This window comes from Protopterus annectens, chromosome 6.part0 (assembly GCF_019279795.1).
Source record: "Protopterus annectens isolate FY-2018-M chromosome 6.part0, PAN1.0, whole genome shotgun sequence".
Lineage (NCBI taxonomy): Eukaryota > Metazoa > Chordata > Ceratodontiformes > Protopteridae > Protopterus > Protopterus annectens.
In genome coordinates, this window is record NC_056737.1 from 806720007 (window position 1) to 806747801 (window position 27795).

The 27795-nt window shown below is 41.7% G+C and overlaps 1 protein-coding gene across 1 annotated transcript in view; it reads right to left on the bottom strand.

Moving 5' to 3' along the window:
- The window catches only part of MNAT1 (MNAT1 component of CDK activating kinase), a 2168423-nt gene that overhangs the window by 1310893 nt on the left and 829735 nt on the right, over positions 1-27795 (bottom strand). Inside the window, exon 6 of the mRNA XM_044074483.1 lies at positions 5249-5374. Coding sequence (XP_043930418.1) covers positions 5249-5374 — 126 coding nt within the window. The remainder of the gene's footprint in view (positions 1-5248; positions 5375-27795) is intronic.

The window sequence follows — 27795 nt, forward strand, 5'->3', positions numbered from 1 at the left end:
ATTCTGAAGTGTGCTACTTTACCCCCCCCATCAAACCTTTCTGAATGTATTATTATAAAATAACTGCCTGTTGTTGCCTTCATGCTTACCCTAGAATCTCTGCTTTTCTCTTTTCCTAGTTGAACTCTACATTTACCTAGAAAACAGAGTCTACAGGACTGCAATTGGTCACCATAACAAAATCAGTTTCTCTCAGCATTTAAGCAGAGTAGGTTGCACACAAAAAGCATTTGTTAAGCTTTCACTTACAGTGCTGAGTAATTAAGCATGTCACCATTTTGGTCAGCCATAGGGCTCTTTTTTCTACTTGAGTGTTTGCCTTCTTCCCCTGTAACTTAAGTAAACTGACCCTTACATTAAGAGCTATAATACTTACCTTATAGCTTTAGGACACCTTAGGAAACCTTGTAAACTGCAATAGCCCCGCTACGTTCGGGCTCTCCTCGCACCCCTCCCGCCCCCAGTACCTCTAAATTTAAAGTACTATAGCCACTCCCCCACTTTCTAGATCCTATCTGCTGTCATCTGGGATAATTTCTCCCACCCCCATTCTTCTACCTACATTTTAATAGCACCTATTAGCTTTCATCTGGCATTCTCCCATCCCCCTTCCCATACTGTTACCTCACCACTCTACCTTCTGGTGTTGCATCACCAGGTAAAACAGTTCCTTAACTCACTAGCTGAATCACAAATAATGATATACTCCTCTTTACTACCCCTCTTGTTCGCACCATACCTCCTTACCTTGTATGAAAACCAGTTTCTCTCAGGATTTCAGGTCCCGAAAGGCCATGCTATCACCCCAGCTGTAAATCCTCCCACCTTCAACCACACTTACAATACCAGGTCCTATCAAACATCTTGTTCAGTCTATCAACATCTCAACCCCAGGCACATTAGCTCTAGATCCAAACACTACCACAAACTAATAAACAAATTCCTGAAGTTCATCACCAACTATAGATTTAACCTAATACTTGGTGGTGATATTCATCCCAACCCTGGCCCACCCACTTCAGATACACATACCCCCTCTACTTGCAATCTACGCTACAAACCTACAATTAATAGGCCAACTAACTCTCTCCTAGCCTGTCATCTCAATATTAGAAGCATTAATAACAAGGTACATGAATTGCATACACTTCTGGATGTCCACTCCCCCGAGATTCTCTGTTTATCTGAAACCTGGTTAAAACCTAACACTACAGACAATGAAGTGTTACCACCTGGGTACAACATACACAGGCTGGATCGTGCTTCCAGGAAGGGGGGTGGGGTAGTTGTACTCTATAAATCTGAGTTGAATGTCACCATAGATGTAATACAACCACCTCAGATTAATAACCCAGAGATTCTTGCCACCAAATTGCAACTTAATAAAAATAAATGCATTAATATCATCTGTATGTACATTCCCCCAGGTAACAATATATCTACACTTGAAGATATTCTGCACTGGCTATCATGTCACTACCCCCAAGAAACCCTACTACTTGGAGACTTTAACATAGACTAGGGCACCTGTTCCTCAGAATCCTCAACCGCCCATATTAACCTGCATGCATTTACACAAATCATATCCACCCCTACCAGGATAGGTAAACCCAACCAAAAAAAAAGCATACTTGACTGGGAACTCATAAATAGTCACCCCCAACTGTACACCTGTGGTACCCTCCCTGATGGCCCAAGCGATCACCTTCTCACATATGTAATTAAGCACAAAGCCATTAATTCCCAACAACCCTTACTCAGAAAGGTTAGAAACAATAAAAACTTTGACCCTGCCAAATTCCAGCAAGAACTAAACTCATGTAATTGGTCCATTCTAAAACACCTCTCCTTAGAGGAAGCAGTAGCATACTTTAACAACAAATTCCTTGAGATCCTTGATTTGCATGCACCTGTTCGTTCAAAGAGAACAAAGGCAAAAACTGCGCCATGGCTTTCTAAAGAGTCTAAACTCAAAATTACCCTTAGAAACAAGGCATGGGCTTTATGGCATTCTTCTAAAGACCTCCAAGATCACATTAAATACAGGCAATCCAGGAACAAAACTAAAAAATCCACTTTACAGGACAAAAAACAATACTACTGTAATTTACAGACAGTAAATCAAAATAAACCTCAGAAGTTTTGGGCAGGTTTAAATAATCTACTACAAACTTCAACCCCAATCCCTGTTGCTACTATTGATAAAACCCCTGAAGATGTTTCTGACAGTTTTAACTGATTCTTTACTGAGACAATTCAAGCCCTAACTAGCCAACTATCTCCTAGCTCCCCTGATCCTGAAAGTACCACCCCTAGAAACCTACTCGCATTCAGCTTCCAACCAGTCGCCACTTCACTTATCCGTACCGTGATCAAAAAATTAAAACCCACTACACTTTCTGCTGATCAACTCCCTGCTGAGTACCTACAAAAATCAGCTGATGCTATTGCTTACCCCGTCTCAATACTAATCAATCGAACCATAGTACAAGCTAAAATTCCCACCATCTGGAAAATATCCTATGTAATCCCACTTCACAAAGGAGGCAGCTCTACTGAATTCTCCAATTATAGGCCAATAGCTATACTCTCTCCACTTGCAAAGATTATGGAAAAATGTATTCATAGACAACTCATGCATCACCTAATCCAGAATCACCTTATGGCAGACACTCAGCATGGCTTCCGTCCTCATCACAGCACTACTTCAGCCCTCCTAGCCTTTACCAACATCATAAACCATAATCGCAACAATAATAATATATCCTCAGCCCTCTTCTTGGATCTTTCCAAGGCATTCACTATGGTTGATCATCAACTTTTAATCCACACCCTGCAAACATTCTGTCTAGATACTAGAGCCCTTCAATGGTTTCAATCCTACCTGAATGGTCGACAGCAGGCTGACCTCTGGCAGAACAAACTCTCTAATCTTCTACCTAACACCCTTGGAGTACCACAAGGCTCTATACTAGGGCCCATGCTGTTCTCCATCTTCATTAACGACCTTTATACTGTCATCCCAAAAGTCAGCTGTATCCAATATGCTGATGACTCTACTCTGATTTGCTCAGCCACATCTCCAATAGAGTTATGGTCAGCTACCCCAGACCACCTTTAATACAATAGAAAACTGTCTTTCTGAGTGTTGTCTGATCCTAAATCCCCAAAAAACTAAAATGCTGTTATTTTCACCAACACGTAGGTCTACCGCTTTCACCTTTACCATAAATTCAAATGATGGCACAATAATCTCCCCTGCTGCCTCTACAAAACTATTAGGTGTTATCACAGATAATAATCTAAAATTTGACCTACATGTTAACCAAACTATCAAAACCATCAATAAAAATCTAGGGTCACTTTACAGAATAAAAGCCTTCCTAACCCCTCCAGCTAAAATTGCCATAGCTCGCTCTCACCTTCTTTCAACCCTTCTGTATGCATCCCCTCTACTCTCAAATTTAAACAAGACTGTCCTTAACAAACTCTCAATCTGCTACAACCACATTGCCAGGTTTGCCACTGGGCTGCCTTTCAGGACACATCATTGCATCAATCTAAATCAGCTTGGGTGGCTTGAACTACCCAGCCTAATCCAGTATAACCAACTGATTATGGCCTATAAAATCCTCTATAATCCGTACAATACTCCTGCACTTAAAAATATTATCACCCCCTATAACAATCCTAGACCACTTCAATCCTCTAACAAACTACTAATTCAGACTAGCAAAATGAATAACACAGCCGGTGACTCTCTCTTTGCAAACTCTGTAAGTAGACCCTGGAACCCTCTTCCAGCTGATATTAGCTTACTTTCTACCTTAGGTCAATTTAAAACTAGACTCAAACAACATTTGGCACTTAACTGGCTATGTCAATGTATCAAGCCTGGCTAACTCTCTCTAGAATGTGTAAAAATCTGTTAACCAGCTTACTGTGTAATTTAATTTTAATCCTGACTTACACTCGGGATTAACTCTAACCTGTGGACCTTGTTTTACTTGCTTACTTATGTAATCATTGTAAATAGTCTGTTTGTAATATGTAATGCTGGTATTATGTAATGCTGTATCTGCTTACCCTTGGAGCTTTTCTCCTCGGGTCTCTGCTGAAAATGGACATGCATCCAGTCGGACTATCCCGGTCAACAAATGTAAAATAAATAAATAAATAAAAGTTCCAGCAAATTAAACAAAGCATTTACAATACAAGTACTAAAGTTTGAGGTGGTACAGGTTTTCTGTTCAGAAATACAAGATAATCAGTAAAGTTAGTAAAAATTCAGCAGATGTAAATGGTCTAGTAAATCTCAACGATAGTTAATTTGTATCAGTGTGTAAAAAACTGTCTCAGAAACACACTGTTAATATGTTATGTGTTCCACTCATCTGTATCACCAGCTGAAGGCACTGTTAATACCTGGAAAAGAGAATAATATTTCTCCTTTCCTAAACAGAAAATTCAGTTATGAACATGTGATTATATAATCCAACATTATTCTGTTTGCCTATATCGTATGAGTAAATTAAATGCAACATTAACTTATTTTCAATGTGCATCTCAAGGAAAGGACAAAGGCAACATTCACCATATTCAATAAAGAAATCATCAACTAGACCTGTAGGGATTACTGCTGTGGAATGCATTTGTAGGATCATGTGGAACAGAAAACAGTTGCTAGCCCTTGTTGCACAACATGTTTAGTTAAGGATATATGAGTTTATATAATTTGGGGTTACATCACTCAGTGTTAATTTACTTGTCTACATTTGCAGAAGCAGAACAAGGAAATGGCAGAATTTATTTACTTAATCACAAGGTAAATGGCAGCATATAAAGACAATCACAACCACATTTAGTACTACTGTCAGCCACAACTCTTAAAATTAATATTACAGTGCTATCTGTTGGTAGTATCTGAGTCAGCATGATAACTGACATATAAACTGGTACCTCTACAGTCATTATATGGAAAAGAAGGCATTAGATGATTCAGACAAAACAGCACTGTTATCTAATATGAGACACTAAGTCCCATGTCAACGGTTTACTAGCCATTCAGTTCAACATCACATGGAGACATTAAAAAAGGCCACTGACAAACACTGAGCTAGTCTGGCCACTAAGAATGAATGAGCTAGGATGGTAATGGATTGGGTAGACTGCACATAACTTAACCAATACTAATAACATAAAAACAATTTTGCAAGTTAAGAAGGGAGACAAGGAAATATTCACTTACCATTTTTATGCCTGTAGAAAAGGTGGATGGCTTTATTAGTTTTGGCATCTCTAATTTTGTTTCCAGTTGAACAGCTCGATCTTTGTGCAGAGCCAAAAGCTGATATGCAGGCTGATGTGAAGTTTCCTGAAACAAGCACGATTCAAAAAAAAGTAAGTAAAAAAATTGCAACAACTCTTTAAAACAAAGGAAAACAAAAGCATTGTTTTATTAAAACTTAAACAACTCAAAATGAAACCATTAATCAAACTACACACACATTTTACTATTCTAGCATGCCATGCCAGTAGACTACGAAAAAATGAAAATTCGAATACAAAGTATATTATTGCCTTCATTCTCTTTTTCCCTTTCTGGCTCTAAATGTAAAAACATCATTTCCCTTTCTATTTATTACTTGAACCAGCATTACTGTAGTGTTCACATCTCCTTCTTGAAGTTTTCTTCAAATGCATGTATCTTCTTAATGTTGCATGCCACATTTATCTGTGTCACTATTCTGTTATCAGCAAACTACAAATACACAAATTTAGGTCATTCTCTTTCCCCAGTAGCTCTTCAGTACTCAGTATGCAGAAACCCATCTACTCTGTAGGTAGAAAAATCAATGGCATTTCAAACTATGGTATTCTTCTAACATACATCTGTAAAATACACCCTGTATGGTCAGATTTTATGCTAAAAACTGTGAGTCCTCAGAAAGAAGGTGCCCAAACAATTTCAAAAGTTACAGTCCAAGCAATCAAATGAAGTAAATTCAGGTTGGGTGTCAAACAACTCCTGTCTTGTGTAAGTAAATCCAGAGAGTGGGGAATATGTGGTAATTACCCTTGGTCCATATCAAATTAAGGGAGAAACACAAATGCCTTAGCCAAAAGGGAGTCATCACCATTATCTTTGGGAAATCCTTCTGGACTTTTAGAAGAAATATTGGTACCAATGGAAAAGGCAGAAAAGCATAAAAGAATATTACCACCCATGGAAATGAGAAAGCATCTGAATTCCAGGCCTCTGGCATGGAATCTTGTAGCAGAACTTCTTTAACTGTCTGTTTTGAAAGGAGGCAACAAGAGCTACATTAAGTGTTCCCAACAGCTGGAGCCATTTCTGCAAGACTCCTGGTACTGGTTCTCATTGATGTGAGTCATTCCTGGTCCTGACCAGCTTGTCTGCTTTAATGTCTTGCTCTGACTGAATGCATGAATTATGAACAGCCAAGCATGCTGGGATGCTATCTCCCAGGCAATTATGACAATTGTGCAAATGTGATAAAAAGAAGTTATGTACCTAACATAACGTTCCATATTAGTTGTCTTCATCTCGCCTTCCTTCTTGATGTTTGGGTTCGGAGCCGATCCTCGGCTCCATCTCGGCCATCTTCTATAGCTCAAGAGCTGTTTACTGGCTCAAGGCTACCCTTATCCCAGAATGCCCAGCATCAGCTACCCAGATCTCATTTGTGATAGCACACACTAGACATAAGTAGAGTAACCAGTTACTAAAACTGGTTGTCCAATACACCTAAACAAGGAAAGAGTTATAAATTAACTTGCATGTGAAGTAATAAAAGATGCTCAGCCAGTGAAAACAAAAGGGAACTCCTCACAATCCTCTAGGAAGGGGGAAGGAGGGAGGGACGCAAGAAGGAAGGCGAGATGAAGACAACTAACATGGAACGTTATGGTAGGTACATAACTTCTTTATGTTATGTTGTCCATCTCGCCTTCATTTTTGCTGTTTGGGACAGCGTCCCTAGCACCTAAAAACCCGGGTGGCTCATTGGAACAAACTCTTCAGAACAGTAGAACCAAAGGAAGCTCTGCTCCGGGAGACCATATCTACCTTGTAATGAGAGATAAAGGTGTGGGGGTTTGCCCAAGTGGCAGCTGCACAGATTGAGTCTATGGGCAACCTAGACTGAAAAGCTACAGAGGTGGCTAATGCTCTAGTGGAATGACCTTTTAGTTTAGCTGGTAGCTCTTTATTTCGTAACTGATAAATAAAGGCAATAGTATCAGATAACCATCTGGATATGGTCACTTTAGAAACTGGAAGGTTTTGCTTGTTGAAAGCATAAGAAAGAAATAACTGGTCTGACTTTCTTAGTTCCTAAGTTCTATGGAGGTAAAAATACAATTGTCTGTGTGCATCCAATTGGTGGAGCTTGTATTCTGCCTTGTTGCTGTGATTAGGAAAGAAAACTGGGAGATCTATGGATTGATTTAAACTGTTCTCTGAGCAGACTTTAGGAATAAAGGATGGATTGGTCCTCAGAGAAACTCTGTCCTTGTGAAACACCAGGTAAGGAGGATGAACACATAGTGCTTGAAGTTCTGAGACACGTCTAGCTGAAGTGATAACAACCAGAAAAAGTATCTTCTAAGAAAGAAATTTTAAAGAGCATGATGCTTCCGGTTCAAAAGGAGGCAAAATTAAGAAGGCTAAAACTAAATTGAGATCCCAAGGAGGGGGGGGGGTCTCTAACTGGGGGTCTAAGAAGAGATGTTCCTTTCATAAAGGCTTTGCAGAGCTTATGAGACATTATGGTAGAATTAAACATACCGATATGAAAATTAGAAATGGCAGTCAGTTGTACTCTAATGGTAGTGGAAGCCGCACCAGAATGAAAAAGCTGTGCTAGAAATTCAAGAATTTCATGGACTGGGGCTGAGAAAGGATCCAAATTTCTAGATTCTGCCCAGTAAGAAAACCGTTTCCATTTACTAGCATACGTTTTCCTCGTAGTAGACTTATGTGAGGAAACAATAATATCACAGACTGCTGGGGAGATATTGGAAAGCCTGGCTAAGGTTGGAAGTGGAGTAACCAAGCTGTGAGCTGGAGAGTTTGAAGGGATTGGTGCAACCCACCTGATTGGTGAATCAGAAGATATGGAACCGGGTCCAGAATCCACGGTTGATCCAGAAGATGGAGGTGTAGGAACGGGAACCATATTTGTCGAGGCCAATATGGGGCAATGAGGATCATTTTGCAACCCAATGTTTTTGCTTTCTGTACGAGTCTTGGAATTAGAGGAAAAGCGTAAAGGAGTCCCTGAGGCCAACTGTGGACTAGAGCATCTCTAGGTATATGACCTGGAAGAGGAAGTAGGGAGAAGTAGCTGCTGCATTTGTTGTTGAGAGGAGTGACAAACAGGTCGCAGCAAGGCTGTCCCCATTTGTGGAAGATAAGATCCGCAACTTCCTGATTCAGAGACCACTCGTGAGGCATGAGGATAGCTCTGCTGAGCCTATCTGCTATAATGTTGGATTTCCCAGGGATGTGCATTGCTATCAGAAAACGTTGGGAGGAAATCGCCCATTGCCACAGTCTGAGTTCTTCTCTACACAGGGGGTAAGACCTGGTCCCACCCTGTTTGTTGATGTACCACACCACTGACATGTTGTTCATTTCGATTGCAATGGTCCCGGAAGGAAAAGAGTCTTGAAGGGCTGGCAATGCTAGGAGAACAGCTCTCATTTCTACAACATTGATATGCAGATGGTACTCATGAGGTTGCCAACTGCCTTGGACTGTCCTGCCTAGATAATGCCCATCCACCCTATCATGGAGGAGTCTGTGGTCACTGTGGCTACCGGAGAGGATTGTATGAAAGGTCTGCCCTGAATTACTAGTGGGGAGACCATCCACCAAGAAAGGTGCCTTTTGCATGTTTCTGTGATCAGGATCATGTGAAACATGGGTAGTTCCTGGAAAGACCACTGCGTGAAAAGAAGCCACTGAAGGATTTGCATGTGGAAACATGCTAATGGAACAAGAAGAATGGCAGCTGCCATGGAGCCTAGAGCTTGGAGGACATGTCTGACTTGAACCCTTTTGCTCTGCATTAGAATTAACACTTGTTGACGAATAGTGGAAACTCTTTCCTGTGGTAATCTTGCAAACATTTCTTTTGTGTTTAATTCTGCTCCTATGTATGTAATAGACTGACAGGGCAACAAGGCAGATTTTTCGAAATTTACTGTAATGCCTAGTTGAGTGCATGATGTGATTGTATAATCCCGTGCCTCTAAGAGTTGACGCCTGGTGGTAGCAGTCAGGAGCCAGTTGTCTAGATGGGGAAACACCTGGAATCCCTGATGCCTCAGGTGAGCCGTGACTACTGCCATACACTTGGTGAACACCCTGGGGGCTGAGGTGAGACCAAAGGGCAGAGCTCTGAACTGGTATTGACTGGCCCCTACCCAGAAGCGAAGAAATCTCCTGGAGCGTCTGTCCATCTTGATATGGTAGTACGCGTCCTGAAGATCTATCAAGCACAATTGTCCTGACCCAGAAAAGGGAAAATACACTGCAGTGACACCATCCGGAACTTTTCTTTTTGTACAGATTTGTTTAATCTGCTGAGATCCAGTATTGGTCTCCATTCCCCTGTCATTTTTGGTACTAAAAAGAATCTTGAGTAAGTTCCGGATCCTAGTTGGTCTGCGGGGACTTCTTGAATGGCTCTTTTTTCTAGCAGTCTTGAAACTTCTGTAACTGCTTGATCCCTTAGATTGGGTGGGACATCTGGGATGGGAATTTTCGATTCTATGGGGGATTGATGGAAGGGAATTTTGTAACCTCCGGATATGATGGATAGTACCCATCTGTCTCTTGTTATATTTTGCCAGGCTTTTGGGTACAGCAAAAGTCGTCCCCCGACTGCCTCCAGAGGTGAGCAGTCGGGCATCCCTTCAGGGATACTGGAAGGGTTTGGCAGAGAAAGTTTCTCTGTCACCCTGGTTTTGCGGTCCCCCTCTGCCACGAGGGCGGTGTCTGTTATTGTTGTTTCCCCCTCTCCCCCTGGGGGGAAAAAATCACCACGTGTGTCAGGCAAGGGTCCCTGGGATTTTCGGAACCACATCTTTCCACTCTTCTGACCCTTGGGATAAGGTCTGGAAGGAATGGAAAAACGGACTCCCACGGCAGAGAAAGTCTTGCCTTCCTGCTCACACCTGGTCAATGTGTCTTTCACCTGAGGCCCAAAGAGAAAGGAGCCATCAAAGGGAGTATTGGTGAAGGACGCTCGAAAGGGTTCTGCAAACTGGCACAGCTGCATCCAAGCATGTCTCCTGAGAGCAACACCTGTCCCTGCAGCTCTTCTCGCTCCAGCGACTGCATAGGAAATCAGCCTCATGGAGGAGTTAACTATGGAACTAAGAGTCACAAGCTGAGAAGCTACTTTGGCTGGTGCTCCCTCAGCTGTAGGATCATGAAGGGTATCTCCAAGCTCTTTCAGGAGATCCCTTTGAAGATGTGTAAAATGGCATAGATAATTCAGGGACCTCATAGAAAAGGTCGCTGAAGCGAACATTCATTTTCCATATCTGTCCATCGTCCGAGACTCTTTGTTCAGAGGATGTTATTCTAAAAGTGTATTAGTTCTGGTTTAAGCACTTGGGCTTCAGGCCAGTTATTTTACGTTAAGAAGGATTGCGGTCTGCACTCTTGTGGGAGGAGAGGCTGGACTCTGCCCTTCTGAGCAGGGAATTTCTGGTTAGAGGCTTATAGTGCCTGCATATTCTAACTGTTTCTTACTGAAATTGGTACACCTTGTTTGCTGTAGCATAGACTAGATCCAGGCCTGCTGAATCTAGCTTTATTTGTATGCTTGTTGTTTGTTTATTTCCCTGAAATGCTAATTCCACCTAAAACGCGGCCTTTTAGCACTTATGTGGATCCCTAGTGATATCTGCATTGCTTACTGTACTTATTTCCTTGTTTCACTTGAAAGAAAGTTACTGTTTGTCGTTTTTGCATTTAAGTTACCTGTAACACATTGCATTTAAGTTACCTGGCACTTGCTCACTAAAGCAATTATATAAGTCAGCTCTAAAAATTAAAAGCACTACACCCTCACAAACTCCCTTGATTACCTTGTTCCCCACTGGCCCTTTTTTCAATTATAAAGGAATTCCCAATACTATTCTAGCATGTCCAAAGGTCAGTTGTCAATCTCCTCTCCGGTCCAGCTGGTGAATCTGGGAATCTTGAGGCAATGTTACAACTGCCTCATGTACACAGACAACCCTCTCCTCCTCCCAACAAATTCCAACACATGTGAGAGATGCAACCATATAGCCAAACTGGAGGCTAAGCTCTCTCAACTCAGTACTGGCGTAACCAGTCAGGAGGAGAAGGAAACCACACTCACTACAATTCCAGTCTCACATAGACCTACCACGACAACAAACCAAACACATAAACACACAAAAACATACTCGAGGCTCTAAATAAAAATCTGCCTAAGCAGCAGAGACCTCCAAAGCAGACACCCAAGCAACGCTACCCCAAAACAAAACACATGCAACACATAGCTCACAAAGCCAGTGTGCCAAACAGTCACAGCCCTTAAGGCTAAACAACACACCTGATACACTTGTAATAGGTGACTCTATCGTCAGGCACACTGGCGTCCTGCTCACCAGGCTGTACAAGGAGAAGGTCACGGTGAGCTGCCTGTCGGCGCTAGGATCCGCCACATAACACAAGCACTCAGGTCACTCCAAGGCAAGTACAAATATGACTCAGTCATTGTCCATGCTGGTGTGAATGACCTGAGATGTACCTCCCTGGACTACATGAAAAGAGACATAGAGGAGCTCTCTGAGCATGTAGCTCAGGCGGTATGACCCTGACCTTGAGTAGCATCTTACCCTCACCAAGAATGATGCCACAATATGAAGACAAGATGATCAATTTCAACAATTGGCTTAAGTGTTGGTGTCATTCAAAGGGGATCCAATGCCTGTCAGCCTGGGATGACATGCTCGACAAGCCACGATTCTTCGCTATGGATGGCTTGCACCTGTCACCCTGGGCTTTCGGATATTGGCAAAGGCTCTTGCTACCCCCATAGTGCCTTTTTAGGCAAAGCTCAAAAGACAAACCCACCTCCATAGGTATCACAAGGGATAAGAAACTAAGAGTAATGCTACTCAACGCCAGAAGTCTAAACCTCAAGATGCACACACTCGAAACTCTCCTTAGCATAGAGAACATCGATATCTGTGCAGTAACAGAAACCTGGTTCAAGGCTCCCGAGAGCACCCCAGCACTACCAGGTTATACCTCATACCATGCTTTTCGGCCCCAAAACTTGGACCGAACCACAAAAGGAGGGGGAGTATCAATATTAGTCAAAGATACCCACACCTCCAGGTTGGTGGCACAGCACGAAGCATCAGAGACTATCCATGTGCAACTAACTGTGGGTAAAACTGCCTTCCAGTTTATAGCCTGCTACAGACCACCCTCCCAAAGTCAGGAACCCCACTTGGCCTTCCTGAGAATACTGGAAAATATGAAGGTCTCTCCAAACACCATTATATTGGGCGACTTCAACTACCCAAACATAGACTGGGAGCATTACTCTAGCTCCAACACCCTAGCCCAAAGGTTCCTAGAATTTATAAACTCAAATGCTATGGAACAACTTGTTACCACTCCCACAAGAGGGGAAAACATACTGGACCTGATCATCACCAACATGGGGACACTATGCTCCAGACCAGAAGTGTATCCCTCACTGGTAAGATCAGACCATAAACTAATCTCACTGGATATTCACATCCCGACCCCACCCCTGCCCAGAAAACCACAGTGAAAAACTTCTCTAAAGCAAATTTCACATGCCTCAAAACCGAGTGAAATCCTTCAAAGCCCCGGCCTGTGGAAAATACGCCCAGACCGCAGAATCCTTTATAAAGCATTCTATGAACACATTCAGGAATGCATGGATCATGCAATCCCAAATAAAACCAAGACCCAATCCTCCAAAGGCAGGCGTCCTGTCTGGTGGACCCCAGCCATAAACAAACTATACAATAGAAGGAGGAAGCTACTACATGATAGAGCAAAATCCCAAAAGGGAAGGCATCTCTGATCAGTATTAGCAAAAACTACGGGCACTCATAAAATCGTCTAAGGCCAGCTTCGAGAGAAAAATTGCACAGGACACTAAGGATAATCACAAGGCTTTCTTTAGTTATGTTAGGAACCTGGGTGGGAATTCCCAGATATGCTCAGAATTAGTCCAAAATGACAAAAATACACCGAGCCCACAGACATTGCCAACATCCTAGCTGACAGGTTCAGTGCAAACTTCTCCCCCCCTCCCCACCAAAGGGCAAAAATCTATCCCAACAGAGTGCTGCCCCCCTGGCATCTCAGATGCTCAGGTAAGAGCCGCCCTCTCCAAAGCGAAAAAACACAGCATCAATGGGACCAGATGGTGTCCCGGGCTGCGTCCTACATGAACTCCAAGAAGAGCTAAACCCAAACATAAAACTACTGTTCAATCTTAGCCTTACTACAGGATATCTACCCAAAGAGTGGCGTACAGCAACAGTGGTCCCTCTCCACAAAGGTGGTGCCTCAACGGATCCTGGAAACTATCGCCCCATAAGCCTGACTAGCTTGGTCTGCAAAGCTATGGAAAGGATCATCATGGACCTCATAAATAAAGATATTGGGGACCTACAGCCACTGGATCCTACCCAGTTTGGCTTTGTTAAGGTCAGATCCTGCCTCTTAAACCTGGTCGATTTCTTTGAAACAGTCACCAAGGCCATTGACGAGGGGAAGGTGGTCCACACAGCCTACCTGGACCTCGCAAAAGCCTTCGATACAATACCCCACTCGGGCATTATAGATAAGCTCACCAGCTTAAATATAAACCCCTATGTCACTAGATGGGTTGCAAACTGGCTCAAGCACAGAACCCACATGGTTAGAATTGCTGGAGCCATGTCAGACTCCAAACCAGTTACAAGTGGCATCCCACAAGGCTCAGTCCTGGGACCTCTCTTGTTCGGTATATATTTCTCGGCAGTACAGGCCAACACGGAAGGACTGTGGCTGACCAAGTTCGCAGATGACTGCAAACTGGGCGCCATAATCAACTCTCCAGCCGACACAAGCATCCTCCAAAAGGGCCTCATAGAAACAGACAACTGGTGCCAGAGCCATGGCCTCAAGCTAAACGCCAAAAGTGTATAGTCATCCCCTTTGGCAAAACAAAGTGCCCACAAATTACCACATAGGTGGTAATCCATTAAGTACAGAAGAAGTCATTAGGGACCTGGGGACCCAAGTTGATAGCAATCTCTCATTTGACAACCACGTGGCCAAAGTGGTTGGAAAAACATTTTATATAGCCCACCTAATCATGAAGGGATTCACATCTAGATCAGTGGAGGTCATCGTACCTCTTTACTCATCCCTCATCAGGCCCATAATTGAGTACAATGCCCCTTTTGGGATGTACCTTACCAGACACCTGCAGCAACTGGAAAGACCCCAAAAGTACCTCACCAAGAGGATCAAAGGGCTCAAACAGATGCCATATGCTGCCCAGTTAAAGAAACTCCAGCTCTACTCAGTGGCATACCGCCTGCTCAGAGGCGATCTGTGCCTGACGTATAAAGCCATGTCCAACCCGGAATTAATGGACATGCTGCACCTCAGAAAATCCAAATCCTATCGAGCTACGCTCGAGACTTGAACCTCAGCACTGAAATAAATAGGACATGCTGGAGGGACAGATTCATAACCCAGAGGCTCCCTTCACTCTGGAATAGAATCCCAGTCCAAGTTAGGCAGAGTCCCACATTGACTCTCTTCAAGAGGAATCTTGATGAGTGGATGGGAGATCGTAGGTTTACCCCGGCTATCACTTCTGTGTCACTGTTAGACAGAGGAACAGTATACTAACCTCAAAAAAAGGCATAGCAAAATTAATTTAAAATGGGTGGCGAAAGCCAAACACACTCTGGCTAGGCTTATAAATGCCCTAGGGCAGATAGCCTAGTATGAACCTATGAACCTAAGATGAAGAGGTCTCTGCTAACTCTTTCTTGGTGGCTGCTGCTACCACCATGGCATCAATGGGCACACCTTTGGAGAGGAACTGCTTGTCCTGGGGGGCTGTAATAAATTTGTTTGGTCTCCTTGGAGTAGGTTCCACAGAATCTGGAGCTGACCAAGCCTTTTGAGCCACTACAGACATGAGTGGATCGAAAGGAGGAGATAGCCAGGAGGTGGAAGGTCGGGAACCGAATGTGTCCAGGTATACAGACTCGTCCTCGGTAGGGGCTAGGGAAGTCCAGTCCCTCCTCTGTCTAAGCATTTCAAGGATGTCCGAAAAGAAAACATCTTCAGAGGGAGACCTTGGGGACCCTTCCGATTCATCCATGTCTGTATCTGAAGTGACAGACTCAGGGGAGTCTATGTGCTTCCTCTTGCCCTTCTTCTTCCGGGGAGGCTCCTCCGAGTGATCAGGGGAGGCTTTAGAAGAAGAGGGATCACCTAATGGGGTGTCCTAGGGCATAGGTTCCCTATGCTTGGGGTCTGGAGGAGGAGTAGAGGTTGGCACAGGCACCATGGGTGGAGAAGCCGAGGGAGCTGGCAGTAGAGCTGTCTCAGGGGACAGCACACTCTGCATGACCTCGAAGGCATCCCGACCTCTAGGCAGAGAAAGCTCCGGCTCCGAAGAAACAGAAGTCTTTCTCTGTGTCGAGGGTGACAGCTCCGAGGCCGATGTTGGAGCCGAGCTTACCTGCTTCGAAGCTCCGAGGGGGAGAATGGGGTCGGACAAGGGTCTGATGCCACTCCCCCCCCTCGGAGCAAACTAGACAGCCTTGGCACCCAGATCCCTCGATAGAAGGTACAAATGAGGTAATCGGAGCCGACATCTGAACCGAAGGAGAGATGATGATCGGCGCCGACGGTTCTACTACCTGCGGATCCATGGTCTCCGGCTCCGAGCTAAAAGTAATCGGAGGAGGAATAGAAATAGAGGTGGTTGGAGCTGATACCGGTTGAGGTGGGCTGGACAGAATTTTTGCCAGTGCCTGTGACTTAAGCAACCTACTTACTATTCCCTCCACATCATGATCCGATAATCTAGAGGATCGAGAGGAGTGGGTAGAATGATGGCTACGTTCACCGTGTAACAAAGGTGACTGAGGTGCCGAGTGGATGGACTCCAAGGATGGAGACCTCAGTCTCTTATGGCTCTGAGATGGCTCCAAAATAGTAGATGGAGCCTATAGAGGAGCTGTCTTGTCGGTGCCAGCCGGTACCGATATACTTGGTTGGTCAAGTAAAGGAAGTCGGCTCCGAAGGTGGAGCCGATGGCTTGACAGACTTAGTGGATTTCGCTGGCTGAGTATTTTTAGCTGGAGAATCCTGTGGCTTCAATAATCCCCGAAGGATTAATTTGTTTTCTGCTCTCCTGCAGGACCCTTGGACTAAAAGCGTGACATATAGAACAGGAGTCCTGCAGGTGAACAGCGCCCAAACAATATACACAACTAGTGTGCCCATCTGTCAGAGGCATTTTCTGACAGCATGAATCACACTTTTTGAAGCCAGATACCTTGGTATCTTTAGACATTACAGTAACAACAACTACAACAACATTAATGAAAAGCTATACTACAAAAAACAAGAACAAATAGACTTTTTTTTTTTGTTACAGTTAAGGAATAGAAGGAAAGCCTCTAATTTAAACGGCTATCCTGGGGGGGACGACTCTCTAATTTAAATGAGTTCAAGGGAACAGAAGGCCTGGGAGTTATGGAGCGATGGCCAACAAAGCTAAAATACACCAGAACGCAATAAGGGATAAAGGAATATTTTCTAGACAAAAAATAGACAAATACTTGACAAACTTTCAAGAATAAACAACAATATATAACAGATAAAAGATTATACTAAGCCTGAGCCAGTAAGGAAGCAACCTCGCAGCTGAAGCGGCAAACAAGATCTGGGTAGCTGACGCTGGGCATTCTGGGATAAGGGGTAGCCTCGAGCCAGTAAACAGCTACAGAAGATGGCTGAGTCAGAGCCGAGGATCGGCTCTGAACCCAAACAGCAAGAACGAAGGCGAGATGGACAACTTAACATGATGTGTTAACAAGCAAAGGTCCTGAGGTCCAGAGAAGATTTAAACCCTAAAGAGCATTGATAGCTGTAAACATCTCATTGAAATTTGTGTGTTTTTGTCTATTCTACTTTTTTTTTAATCAACATTAACATCTCATCAAATATTACATTCTATATTACATTCTGTGTGCATACCCCATATATGGTGCACCTTGTCACTACCCTACTGGCAAATTAGTTACCTGTTTCAAAGTTTAATCCTTTCTTTTCACCTATACAGCTGGTTACACCCCAAAACTAGGGCTCACATGAATGACATGACTTTGATATTTTTACTTTTCTTTAATAACACAAAGTAGTTTATTGCTGTCATGCAAGCTACAAGATCATTATCACCCCAGAGATGGTGAGTCTTTTTCTTTTTCCAACTTACACTTCTAGCATGTTATTCGCAGGATATGACCTAATGTTGAGGGCTACATAAATAAAACCTTGTCTGTCTCCCCTTTTGTGAGCATTTCCTTTTAATGTTTCCATCTCCATTTACCCATTGTTTCCTCCCAAGACTTCTGTATCAGTATTTATACTGTTTCCCCATTTGTCTATGCAGTATCTTCTTTTGGGTTTGCATACTATAAATCTTTCTGACACGTTTCCTGCTCCCAATTAGCTTCACTTTCTTTACCGTATCTCCCTCCCTACCATTTAGCTTCTCTTTCTAAACCACCATCTACATCTCCCCTGGTGCAAACCTCCGTTTTTTTTCCCTTTGCAACTGCTGTCCTCCTTCAAGTTTCATTTGCAAAATGTCTGCATCTATCTTTTTATTACTATTCTACATCCTGGACTCCTTTCCTTTCCTTCCACCTCTGCCACTTCTTCCTAAAATGTACCCCTTTCCCGTTTACATCTGATAGCTCTCCTACATAAATGTGCTCTACCATTCTGCTCTCTTCCTCTCCTGTTGCTTGACTCCTGCTTCTTCCATCGCTTGTATGTAGCCCTTTTCCCCAACTGTCATTACTAATCCTACTATCTTTCTCTTTCTCTCTGACTTTACTCTCATACCATAGGAGAAAGTTTGTTATTTCACTTAGAGGGAAAAGTACACAATGTCTCTTGCATCTCTCTCTTAAATGTAGATAGTTTGGTGCTGCTCTAAAAGATGTGCTCCTATGTGCCTGTGGGTTCTTAACACCTGCAACAATATCAGTTACCCCTGAAAGCAACCCAGCTACCTTTAAAGGAGTATAAAAATATTTATGTAGGCACTTCCATACAAAAATCCTATATTTACATGCTTTAGTTACATATCTTGGTAGTCTTACTATTTGTCTCCATTCCTCCCTCCTATTCTCTTCTTTAATACCTTTCCCATCTCTGCTGCCTTAGTTCCTGTTTAGGATTTTCCATCCCATTTATCCAATGTTTTCCTACTCTCAAAAACCCATTTGTCATTCTGCCCTCTACTCTTCTTACTTCAATTTGTTGTACCAGTTTTCTCATCTTTTCCTGTGCTTCTCCTTTTTATTAATTGTATTGCATTTTGCTACAACATCCTTATATTCCCATCCCAACTTCTAGTCTAGTGATATTCTTCTTGCATCTCTGCCCAACCAATTATTTTATGCCCCTCCTGTATTTGGTGCCAATACTTCAATCTTATCCTGCCTTCTCCTACATCTCCAAACCACAGTTTCCCTTTCCTCGTCCTCCTCTGCCCCCACATTCATGTCAGTATATCCTTCCATTTTTTCCTCTCTGGACTTCTGGTATTAAGTAACTTTTAGATTCCCCTCATTCACTATAATCTCAAATTCCTCTCAGTAGCTTCCGATATTGTTTCTAAAATGTCTCCTCTGTCACCATTCCTCCTCTTTTTACCAAATCATACCCTTCCAGTCTACCCTGTATCCCACAAGCTTGTAATTCTGTTTTAAGATGTGGGAATCTCAATCCTCCTTCCTCTACTGGATATGACAGCTCCTACCATCACAATCTAGGCTTACTGGCTTCCCAATATATAACCTTCTCCCTAACTGCTTTATTTTTTTCATTAGTCGATTTCTGGGCAACTCACAAAAAAACTATTTCTCATATAGAGATTGCACAACACATTTTCAATATTTTATTTCTCCGGTCTATATCCATCACTATTCCTTTCTGTTTCTGCAGTTGATCCTTTGTCTTTTCATGTAGGTTTTTACAAGTAATTCCTAACAATTCTTTCACCCCACACCCCCAGCAGAATTCCTAGATATTTCATTTCTGTGGTCTACATTCTCTCCATTTTCTCCACAACTGTACTTATTCTAACACTTGAGTATTCAATTGGTTTATTATACATCATGAGGCCTTCCCAAACCATTCTATTTCCCAAAGAAACTTCAGATCATCCTCCAGATCCATCACTGTCACTGCTATTAATACATCATCTGCATACAACAAGATTTTTTTCCTTTACTTACCCCCCCTCCCCTGACTTATACCCTCTCAGTTTTGATCTCCTAAACTCCACCGCTAATGGCTCTATATACATAGCAAATAGCAGGGGGGAGATGGGTACACCTGCCTGGTTATTATGGCCACAGATTCTTCAGTAAATGTTCCTAGAATTTTTCGAGAGGAGACTGCTGATTTATCTCAACGCTCTATGGAACAGTACATTTTCCATATGGAGAATAGAACAAGTTATAATGTTGATTCAGCAGCCAAATTCTGGGATAAGCATTTTGATGAGACAAACCGACGTATGGACAATCCATTTTTATTAACTGGTGCTAATTCCACTTCTAATTTGTCTAATGAACTCCAAGAACTATGTAAGAAATTAGAAGATTTACTTTTTGTGAAAACAAATACACACTTTAATATCCTGAGTCTGAGAAGGTACCTCGAATTAGATATCACACACAGGGGGCTGCGTGCTTTAAAGAGCCCTAGTACTCCCTCTGAAAATGACAATGAGGAGGATCAGGCTTTTTAAGACAGATGGATTGCTGCAGCCCATAAATGTGCTTCAGAATGGGTCCGCATTTTGGTAGAACGTGACCTGGTTAATAACGCCAACTGAAGAGTGATGTACAATCAGTATGTTCTGAATTAACTAGTAAACTATTCACTTCTAAATTTGATGCTTTGCTAGCAGAAATAAATGAAAAGCTCAAGTCCTATGAGCAGGACTTAATCTGAAAAGAACAAGGGAAAATTGTGAAGCGATCTCAGAGATTACAGAAGTGGGAAGGTGTTTCTTTGGAAGACCAAGGTGCATGCTCAGTTGGAGAATACGAACAGAAGTCAAAGGAAGGCTCTAGCAGTGCTGTTTGCTTCGTTGGATGAGATGGGCACTTTGATTGATTATGAGTGTTATGGAAATGGTTATCCCTCTTTGTCACCACCACAAGACCCAGCTGCTCATAATGAGAGGTTTTGGAATACGAGTAACAGAGCGACTTTCAGAATGAGAGGAAAAGGAGCAGACCAAGTCAAGGGCAACAATTTAATGATGGACAGAATAAATACCAATACAAAAAAGTTAGATGACGATAACTGTAATAATGAGATAGTTTTGACTAAAAGTTCCCTTACTGTGACTATTTCTAGGCATGTTTTACTGAGTGCTGTAGAATCTGTTCTTAATTTAGGTTTGAAATTTGTACCAATGGTACTTCCTCGTCTTTAAAATTTAAAGTGTGAAATATTTTGTCTAGTCAAAAAGTTACATTTGATGTATTTTTTTAAAAGGACTGACTGAGGAAATTCAAAGTATGAGTTCTGATGAGAGATTTTATTCATGCATTTTCAATGTTTTTGATAATGATGATGTTATGTCTAATGCTTATTGTTTGTTAAATGCTTCTAACATTTTAGGTAAAAGTTTGTTTATCCCGCTGTTTGATAATAATTTTATTCAACAATTGTCTTCTGCTGTAAACTTCTCTATTTTTATACTTGTTTAATAATTATTTGCAATCCAGATCTAACATAAAATTCAGTTTGACTTTTGACCGATGGCAGGCTCTGAAAGGCATAAGTAGAAATACCCAATTAATTATTAAACCTACAGATAAAGTAAGTAAAATTGTGATTATGAACTTTAAACAGTATGCCAAGATGTGTTATGAACTTTTAAATTATACTGAAGTTTATGAAAGAAGTAATATATTTATTTAAAAGCAATCAATTGATAAATATGAATTATTACTGCATAAAGGTTTTAGATTGGGTTACTTTAGCCAGGATAATGTAGATAAGAAGTTTTCTACTAAGGGATGTGAAAGTACAGCTGTGTATTCACTGTTGCAGTCATTACATTTGGGTTATCTGCTGGCAGGTTGCCCTCAGTTGGCCTGAATATCAAAGTCTTGGGTCCTGCGTCAGTTGCTGTCTCCTTTTCCATGACGTCAGGTCGTCAGGGGTATGGAACATGCAGCCAACGTCATTTTCTTCAGTTTTTCTTGCCCCAGATGTCAGGTGCCCCTCAAATGGGGAGCAAAAATATATCTGTATATCTATATATAAATGCAATTGTAACAACATAAACTTTACCTTCATCTAAAAGCAAATACACCACAAAGGCTGTAGAATATAGTGAAGGAAAGAGAAGTTCTAGAAAAAAGGGGGATGGCGGGTGGGTAACTTGGACTGCAACAGTGAATACACTCGAACATCTACATTTATGGTAAGTGTACACAACTGTACTATGTTCTTCGTGTTTCACTGTTGCAGTCATTACATTTGGGTAGAATCCCAAAGCTATGGATGGGAGGATGGAGCAAAATAGCATTAGGAGTGGCTATAAGGCCCTGCAAAACTGCAGTGGCAAAGCCTGCCCTGGACTTAGAGAAGAGAGGCAAATGATAATGCTTTGTAAATGTATGAACAGAGCTCCAAGTAGCAGCTTCTACAATGTCTTTGGTTGGAACTCCTCTGAGAAAAGCTGCTGAGGTAGATACAGCCCTGGTGGAATGTGACCTGATTTCCTTGGGCACTGGTTTACCATGATGTAAATAGCAGAAACAAATGCAGTGGCTTATCCACTTTGAAATAGTCTGCTTTGAAATAGCCTTTTCTTCTGATCCTGCAGCAAATGCCACTAGTAGTTGCTCAGACTTTCTTAGAGATTTGGTCCTGTTTAAGTAGAATCTTAGTTGTCTGTGTATGTCCAAGGAATGCAGAATCCAGTCCCCCTTGTTCTGCGGATTTGGGTAAAAAGTTGGCAGGTGAATAGTTTGGTTAATAGCCACACTGGATACCACCTTAGGCATAAAGGAAGGATTGGTCCTGAGGGACACCCTGTCCAGATGAAATGTAATAAAATGCTCCACAGCCATGAGAGCCTATAGTTCTGAAACCCTTCTTACTGAAGTGATTGCCAGAAGGAAAGCTGTTTTCCAAGATAAAAACTTTATATCCGCAGTAGCTGCTGGTTCAAAAGGCGGCAGGGTGAGCTTTTCCAGCACAAAATTGAGGTCCTGTGCAGGAGTTGGTGATCTTTTGGGAGGCCTTAAATTTTTGGCCCCTCTAAGATACTGTTTTAGCAGAGATTGAGAAAATATGGGAGGCTCTGTGTTGTAATGAGCCGAGATGGCAGAGGCATGTATTTTTATTGATGAAAAAGATAGGCCCTTGTCAAGTATCTCAGTCAAGTATTGTAAAATCTAAGGAATATTTGGCTTTGCTGTGTCCGTTTCTTGTGCTTGGTTCCAAGCACAGAATCTCTTCCATTTATCAGCATATGATTTTCTAGTACTAGGCCTTCTGGCTTCCAAAATGACATCCATCGCAGATTTACTGAGAGGTGTTGTTTGAATAATTACATGATCAGCCACGCTGCCAGGTTCAGAGTTTGGAGCTGATTGTGCAGAATTTGATTGCTCTGCTGAGACAGTAGATGAGGTATTTGAGGCAAGTACCAAGGAGGGAGTTGAGACATATTCCTTAGAATTGAGTACCAGTGCTGGCGAGGCCAGTCCGGGGCAATTAGGATCATTTTTTTTTTCCTGTCTGACCTTTAGTAAGACCTTGGGGAGAAGAGGCAGAGGAGGAAAGGCGTAGACTAATAGGTTTTTCCAACTGAAGGATAGGGCATCCACTTTCCATGCTTGTCTGTGATAAGTCCTTGTGCAGAATTTGTCCAGTTGATAATTTTGGGGAGAGGCAAATAGATCTATGGCTGGACTCCCCCATTTCTCTGTTATCATGCTGAAGACTTGTGGGTCCAGTTTCCACTTGTGAGGGTCCATAATATTTCTGCTCAGATCATCTGCCAGAGTATTTTGTTTTCCTGGCAGGAATTGAGCTTGAAGATGTACTTGGTAAGTCAGGGCTGTGTTCCACAATGCCATGGCTAGTCTGCAAAGGGGGTAGGAATGTGTACCCCCCTGCTTGTTTATGTACCACATAACCGTGTCTTTATCAATAGTTGTCCTGGATGAAGTAAATCCTTGAAGGCTGTCAGGGCATTCTGAACAGCTAACATCTCCCTCTGGTTGATATGCAGATGCATTTGTTTTGGGCTCCATATGCCCTGAATGCATCTCCCCACCAGGTGGGCTCTCCAAGCATAGTCTGATGCATCTGTAGTTAGGGTTTGGGAGGCAGGGGGTAGAGTGAAAGACCATCCCATGTTCTGGTGACATGCCTCTGCCCACCAAAGAAACTCCTGTTGTAGGCAGGGAATGAGAGGAATCATTGTTTCCAGACTGTGACAATGTTGACTACATAAACTTTTTACATACCACTGTAGTTTTCTCATATGCAGTCTTGCATATGGAATTAGTTGAATGCAGGATGCCATGAACCCCAAAGCCTGCAGAATTTGTCTTGCAAATAACTGGGTATTTGTTGCCATCTGTTTGAAGTAAATAGTCAGTTGCCTTTGTTTGTCTGGCGTCAGGTAAGCCATCTGGGCAGTTGTATTCAAGCTTGCACCCAGGAATGTAATTTGTTTGAGAGGGTACCAGTTGTGATTTCTTTTCGTTTATTGTGTACCCTAGGCATGTTAGAAGCCTTTTTACAAACGCCAGATGCTGAAGAAGAATGTCCTTGTTTTCTGCTTGAATGAGACAGTCGTCCAAGTAAGGATAGATTTGTATGCTTCTTTGTCTGCAAAATGCAATTACTGGTGCCAGGCACTTTGTAAAGACACTGGGCGCAGTAGATAAGCCAAAGGGCAGTGCAGAGAATTGGTAATGCATAAAACCAGCCTTGAAGCGGAGGTATCTTCTGCACGATTTCCTTACTGGGATATGCAGGTATGCCTCTTTTAAGTCTAGAGTCACTAACCAAGCGTTCTTGCCCAGCATGGGCAGAAGCTGTTGCAAAGTCAGCATTTTGAATTTTGGGATGTCCAAGAATGTGTTCGAAATCGATAAATCCAGTATTGGACGCCAGGCATTGTCTTTTCTAGGTACCAGGAACAGTCTTGAATAAAACCCTTGCCCTTTTTCCTGTTCTGGTACTGGTTGAATAGCCCCCATATCCATGAGGGACGTAACTTGTTTCTGTGCCTCTGCCCATTGATTTTGTGGCAGATCTGGCCAACCGTTTGGAATTGGCAAGGTATGGAAATGAAATCTGTACCCCTGGGATACTATGTTTAATATAAGACAAAATATCCACAAACCACTGAAAAATGCTGAAGGCGATTGAAACATGATAAGAGAGGCTGATAGTTCCACAGATTTATTTTCCAATATGTGTTAGCGCTTTCGGCAAGTTAAATAACTCGCCTTCATCAGACAAACAAACAGTGGGATGACTTTACACTGCTGTTTAAATATACACTACCAATGCACTTTAACCAATCATAGGAGTTAACATTCCGTTCCAATTAAAAACCATAGGAACTTAAAAATAAATGTAAAACACCACATCCTATAATGTGAGATGATGTTACTACGTGTTGCTAGCCGTTAAGTATACACTCTATGTAAAATTACACACAATAAAGCTTCATTTTAAAAAATTAACTACTAAAAAGTATATGTAATATACTTACATGTAGTTTAACAAGTGAAAATAGATGAATGTATGGATAAACAAGAAACATCTTACTAGAATCTTGCTAATGTTCCTTGTTATTATATTTACTAAAAAATCCCGTTTTTTTAAAAAAAATTTTTTGTTACAATTGTTGAACACGTCATTGTTTTTCAAATACTGACAATCTTGTTGAGTCGTGCTGAAAGGCGCCCTCCCCACTTACACATACCTTGTTAAATATTATACAACCAACCCCACTACTAAATTAATCTAGCAGGTTGTTTACTATATTAATGTGTACCAAATTCTGAACGAATTTCTTGACACGTTAAGTATGGAACTGTGGTACAGTTGACCAAAGGAATCAACTTGGTATTGTTCTAGACATGACAGCAATGTATGACACAGTTGCATTCCCCTCTAAAAACTTATATCATGAAAAACAAGTTAGGATAAACTATCTATTATAGGAAAGCCATTTGAGAACGCATTTAATTGACTGTGCTTCATTGATACCTGGAAACAGGTGAGCTCTTGTCTTGGATCTGCCACAAAAGCTCATCTATTTCCAATCGTGTTTGCCATGGACCCCCTCTAATGTCCACTTCCCTGTGTTGCAAGATTAGGTAGTTAAAAGTATGACCACTAAATTCCATACAATGCCTGGCCAAGGCATTGTTGGAATCGTTCTTTTTTATGGCAAGTTGGTGTTCATATATTCTGTGTTTGAGCATCCTCTCGGTTTTACCGATGTAGAATGCCTTGCAATGATTACACAGGGCAGCGTCCACTACAGATTTCGTTTCACAATTGAAGCGTCCTTTGATCTTATAATCTTTGTCGTTAATGTTACAGCTATTAGTGACTTTAATGTGTTTACACTGGATGCAAAAGCCACACTTGAACATCCCTTGGGGTTTATTGGAACTAACACGAGGTTTTACTTTTTCTAAAATAGACTTCATGTTTTTACCTCGTCTGTATGTAATTTTTGGACGTTCACCTAAAAGAAAGCACAGGCTTCTATCATTTTTAATGATGTCCCAGTTTTTGTGAACTATTTCCCTTATTTGTGTAGAGTCTAGGGAATAAGTGTGCAAAAAACTAGTTGTAAACTTGTCTTTTCCTGTTTCTATTGTGGTGATCAAACTTGAATCAATGGTCACCTGGTCATCATTGATGACAATAGAGACCATCCCTGATCCTGAAAGTAAAGGAAAAAAGTGGCCTACTTCTCGTTTTTGGGTCACTTCTGCAACTATATTTGTTATCAAAGAAGACGGATATCCTCTAGACTCAAACATGTTGGTAAGCTTGTTGCACTCATTGACAAAATCTTGTATATCTGTTGTCATACGTGCAGCTCTTACTATCTGTCCTTTGATGACCGCCCTCTTTTGGTGATATGGATGATTGCTTGTAAAATGTAAGAGTGAGTTAGAGTAAGTTGGTTTTCTATATATGCAACTTTTAAATCTCTTATTAGTTCTATCTTTAATAAGCAAAATGTCCAAATAATTGATCTCAGTGTCACTTATACTATGTGTAAACTCTAAAAAGTCAGTTGTCGTGTTTATTCTGTCCATGAATAGCGGAATCATGTCCATCTTGCCATCCCAAATACAAAAAATGTCATCCTGGTATCGAGTATACCAGGTGACATGTTTAAGAAATAATTCATCCTTAAACAGTACAGTGGACTCCCAATATGCCATGACTGCATTTGCAAATGAACCCCCACAAGGTGAGCCCATGGCTACACCTGATGTTTGCACATAAAATTGGTTTTCAAAAATGAAAAAGTTGTTAGCCAAAATTAGTTCTAAGAGGGTCTCAGTTAAATTTATAGAGTCATCTCCTATATTTTTGGCCACCATATATTCTCTAATCCAGGCAATGCCAACCGACTGTGGTATGACGGTATATAGGTCTTTGACATCTATTGTCAAAAACAAAACATGCTCATTGTAAGTGAGTTTGTTGATATTCTCCAAAAAGGACCATGAATCCTTACAGATGTGCTTCTCGTTTTGAAGCAAAGGTTTTAAAATGCTATCAACGAGTTTAGCACATGCTTGAGTCACTGATCCCCTCCCGTCGATAATAGGCCTAAATGGGGGTGCATTCAACCGTTTGTGTAACTTAGGTGTTCCAAAAAATGAAGGAATTTTTGGGGCAGGCATCAAAAGATATTTATGTGTGTCAGTATCAATCAATCCTTCCAAAAATAGGTCATTTAGGATGTTGTTGATTTTCTTATATGCACCATGGATCTCGTTTTTAGTGACCAATTTATAAGCAGTTGAATCTAGATGTTCAAGCATATATTCAACATACTTACAATGGTCCATAAAAACGATGCCCCCACCTTTGTCTGGTTTCATGGCTCGAATATGACAATCATGCAAGAGATGAATGAAATCACGTTCTAGCGAGGTGATATTACTTAGATGTTTTTGATTGTTGTAAATAACCTGGTTCTTAATAGCCCATAGATCCATCTCACATCTCACATCTGTTTGATAGACAGGGGACTGACTTTTTACAGGCTTTAATAGCGTTTTATACGAGTGACATCACTAAATTAAAGACAGAACTTGGAAAATTGGAAACTGAAATCAAAAACCATGTCGAGTTTCCACGATACAAGTACGAGTATTGCAGGATCT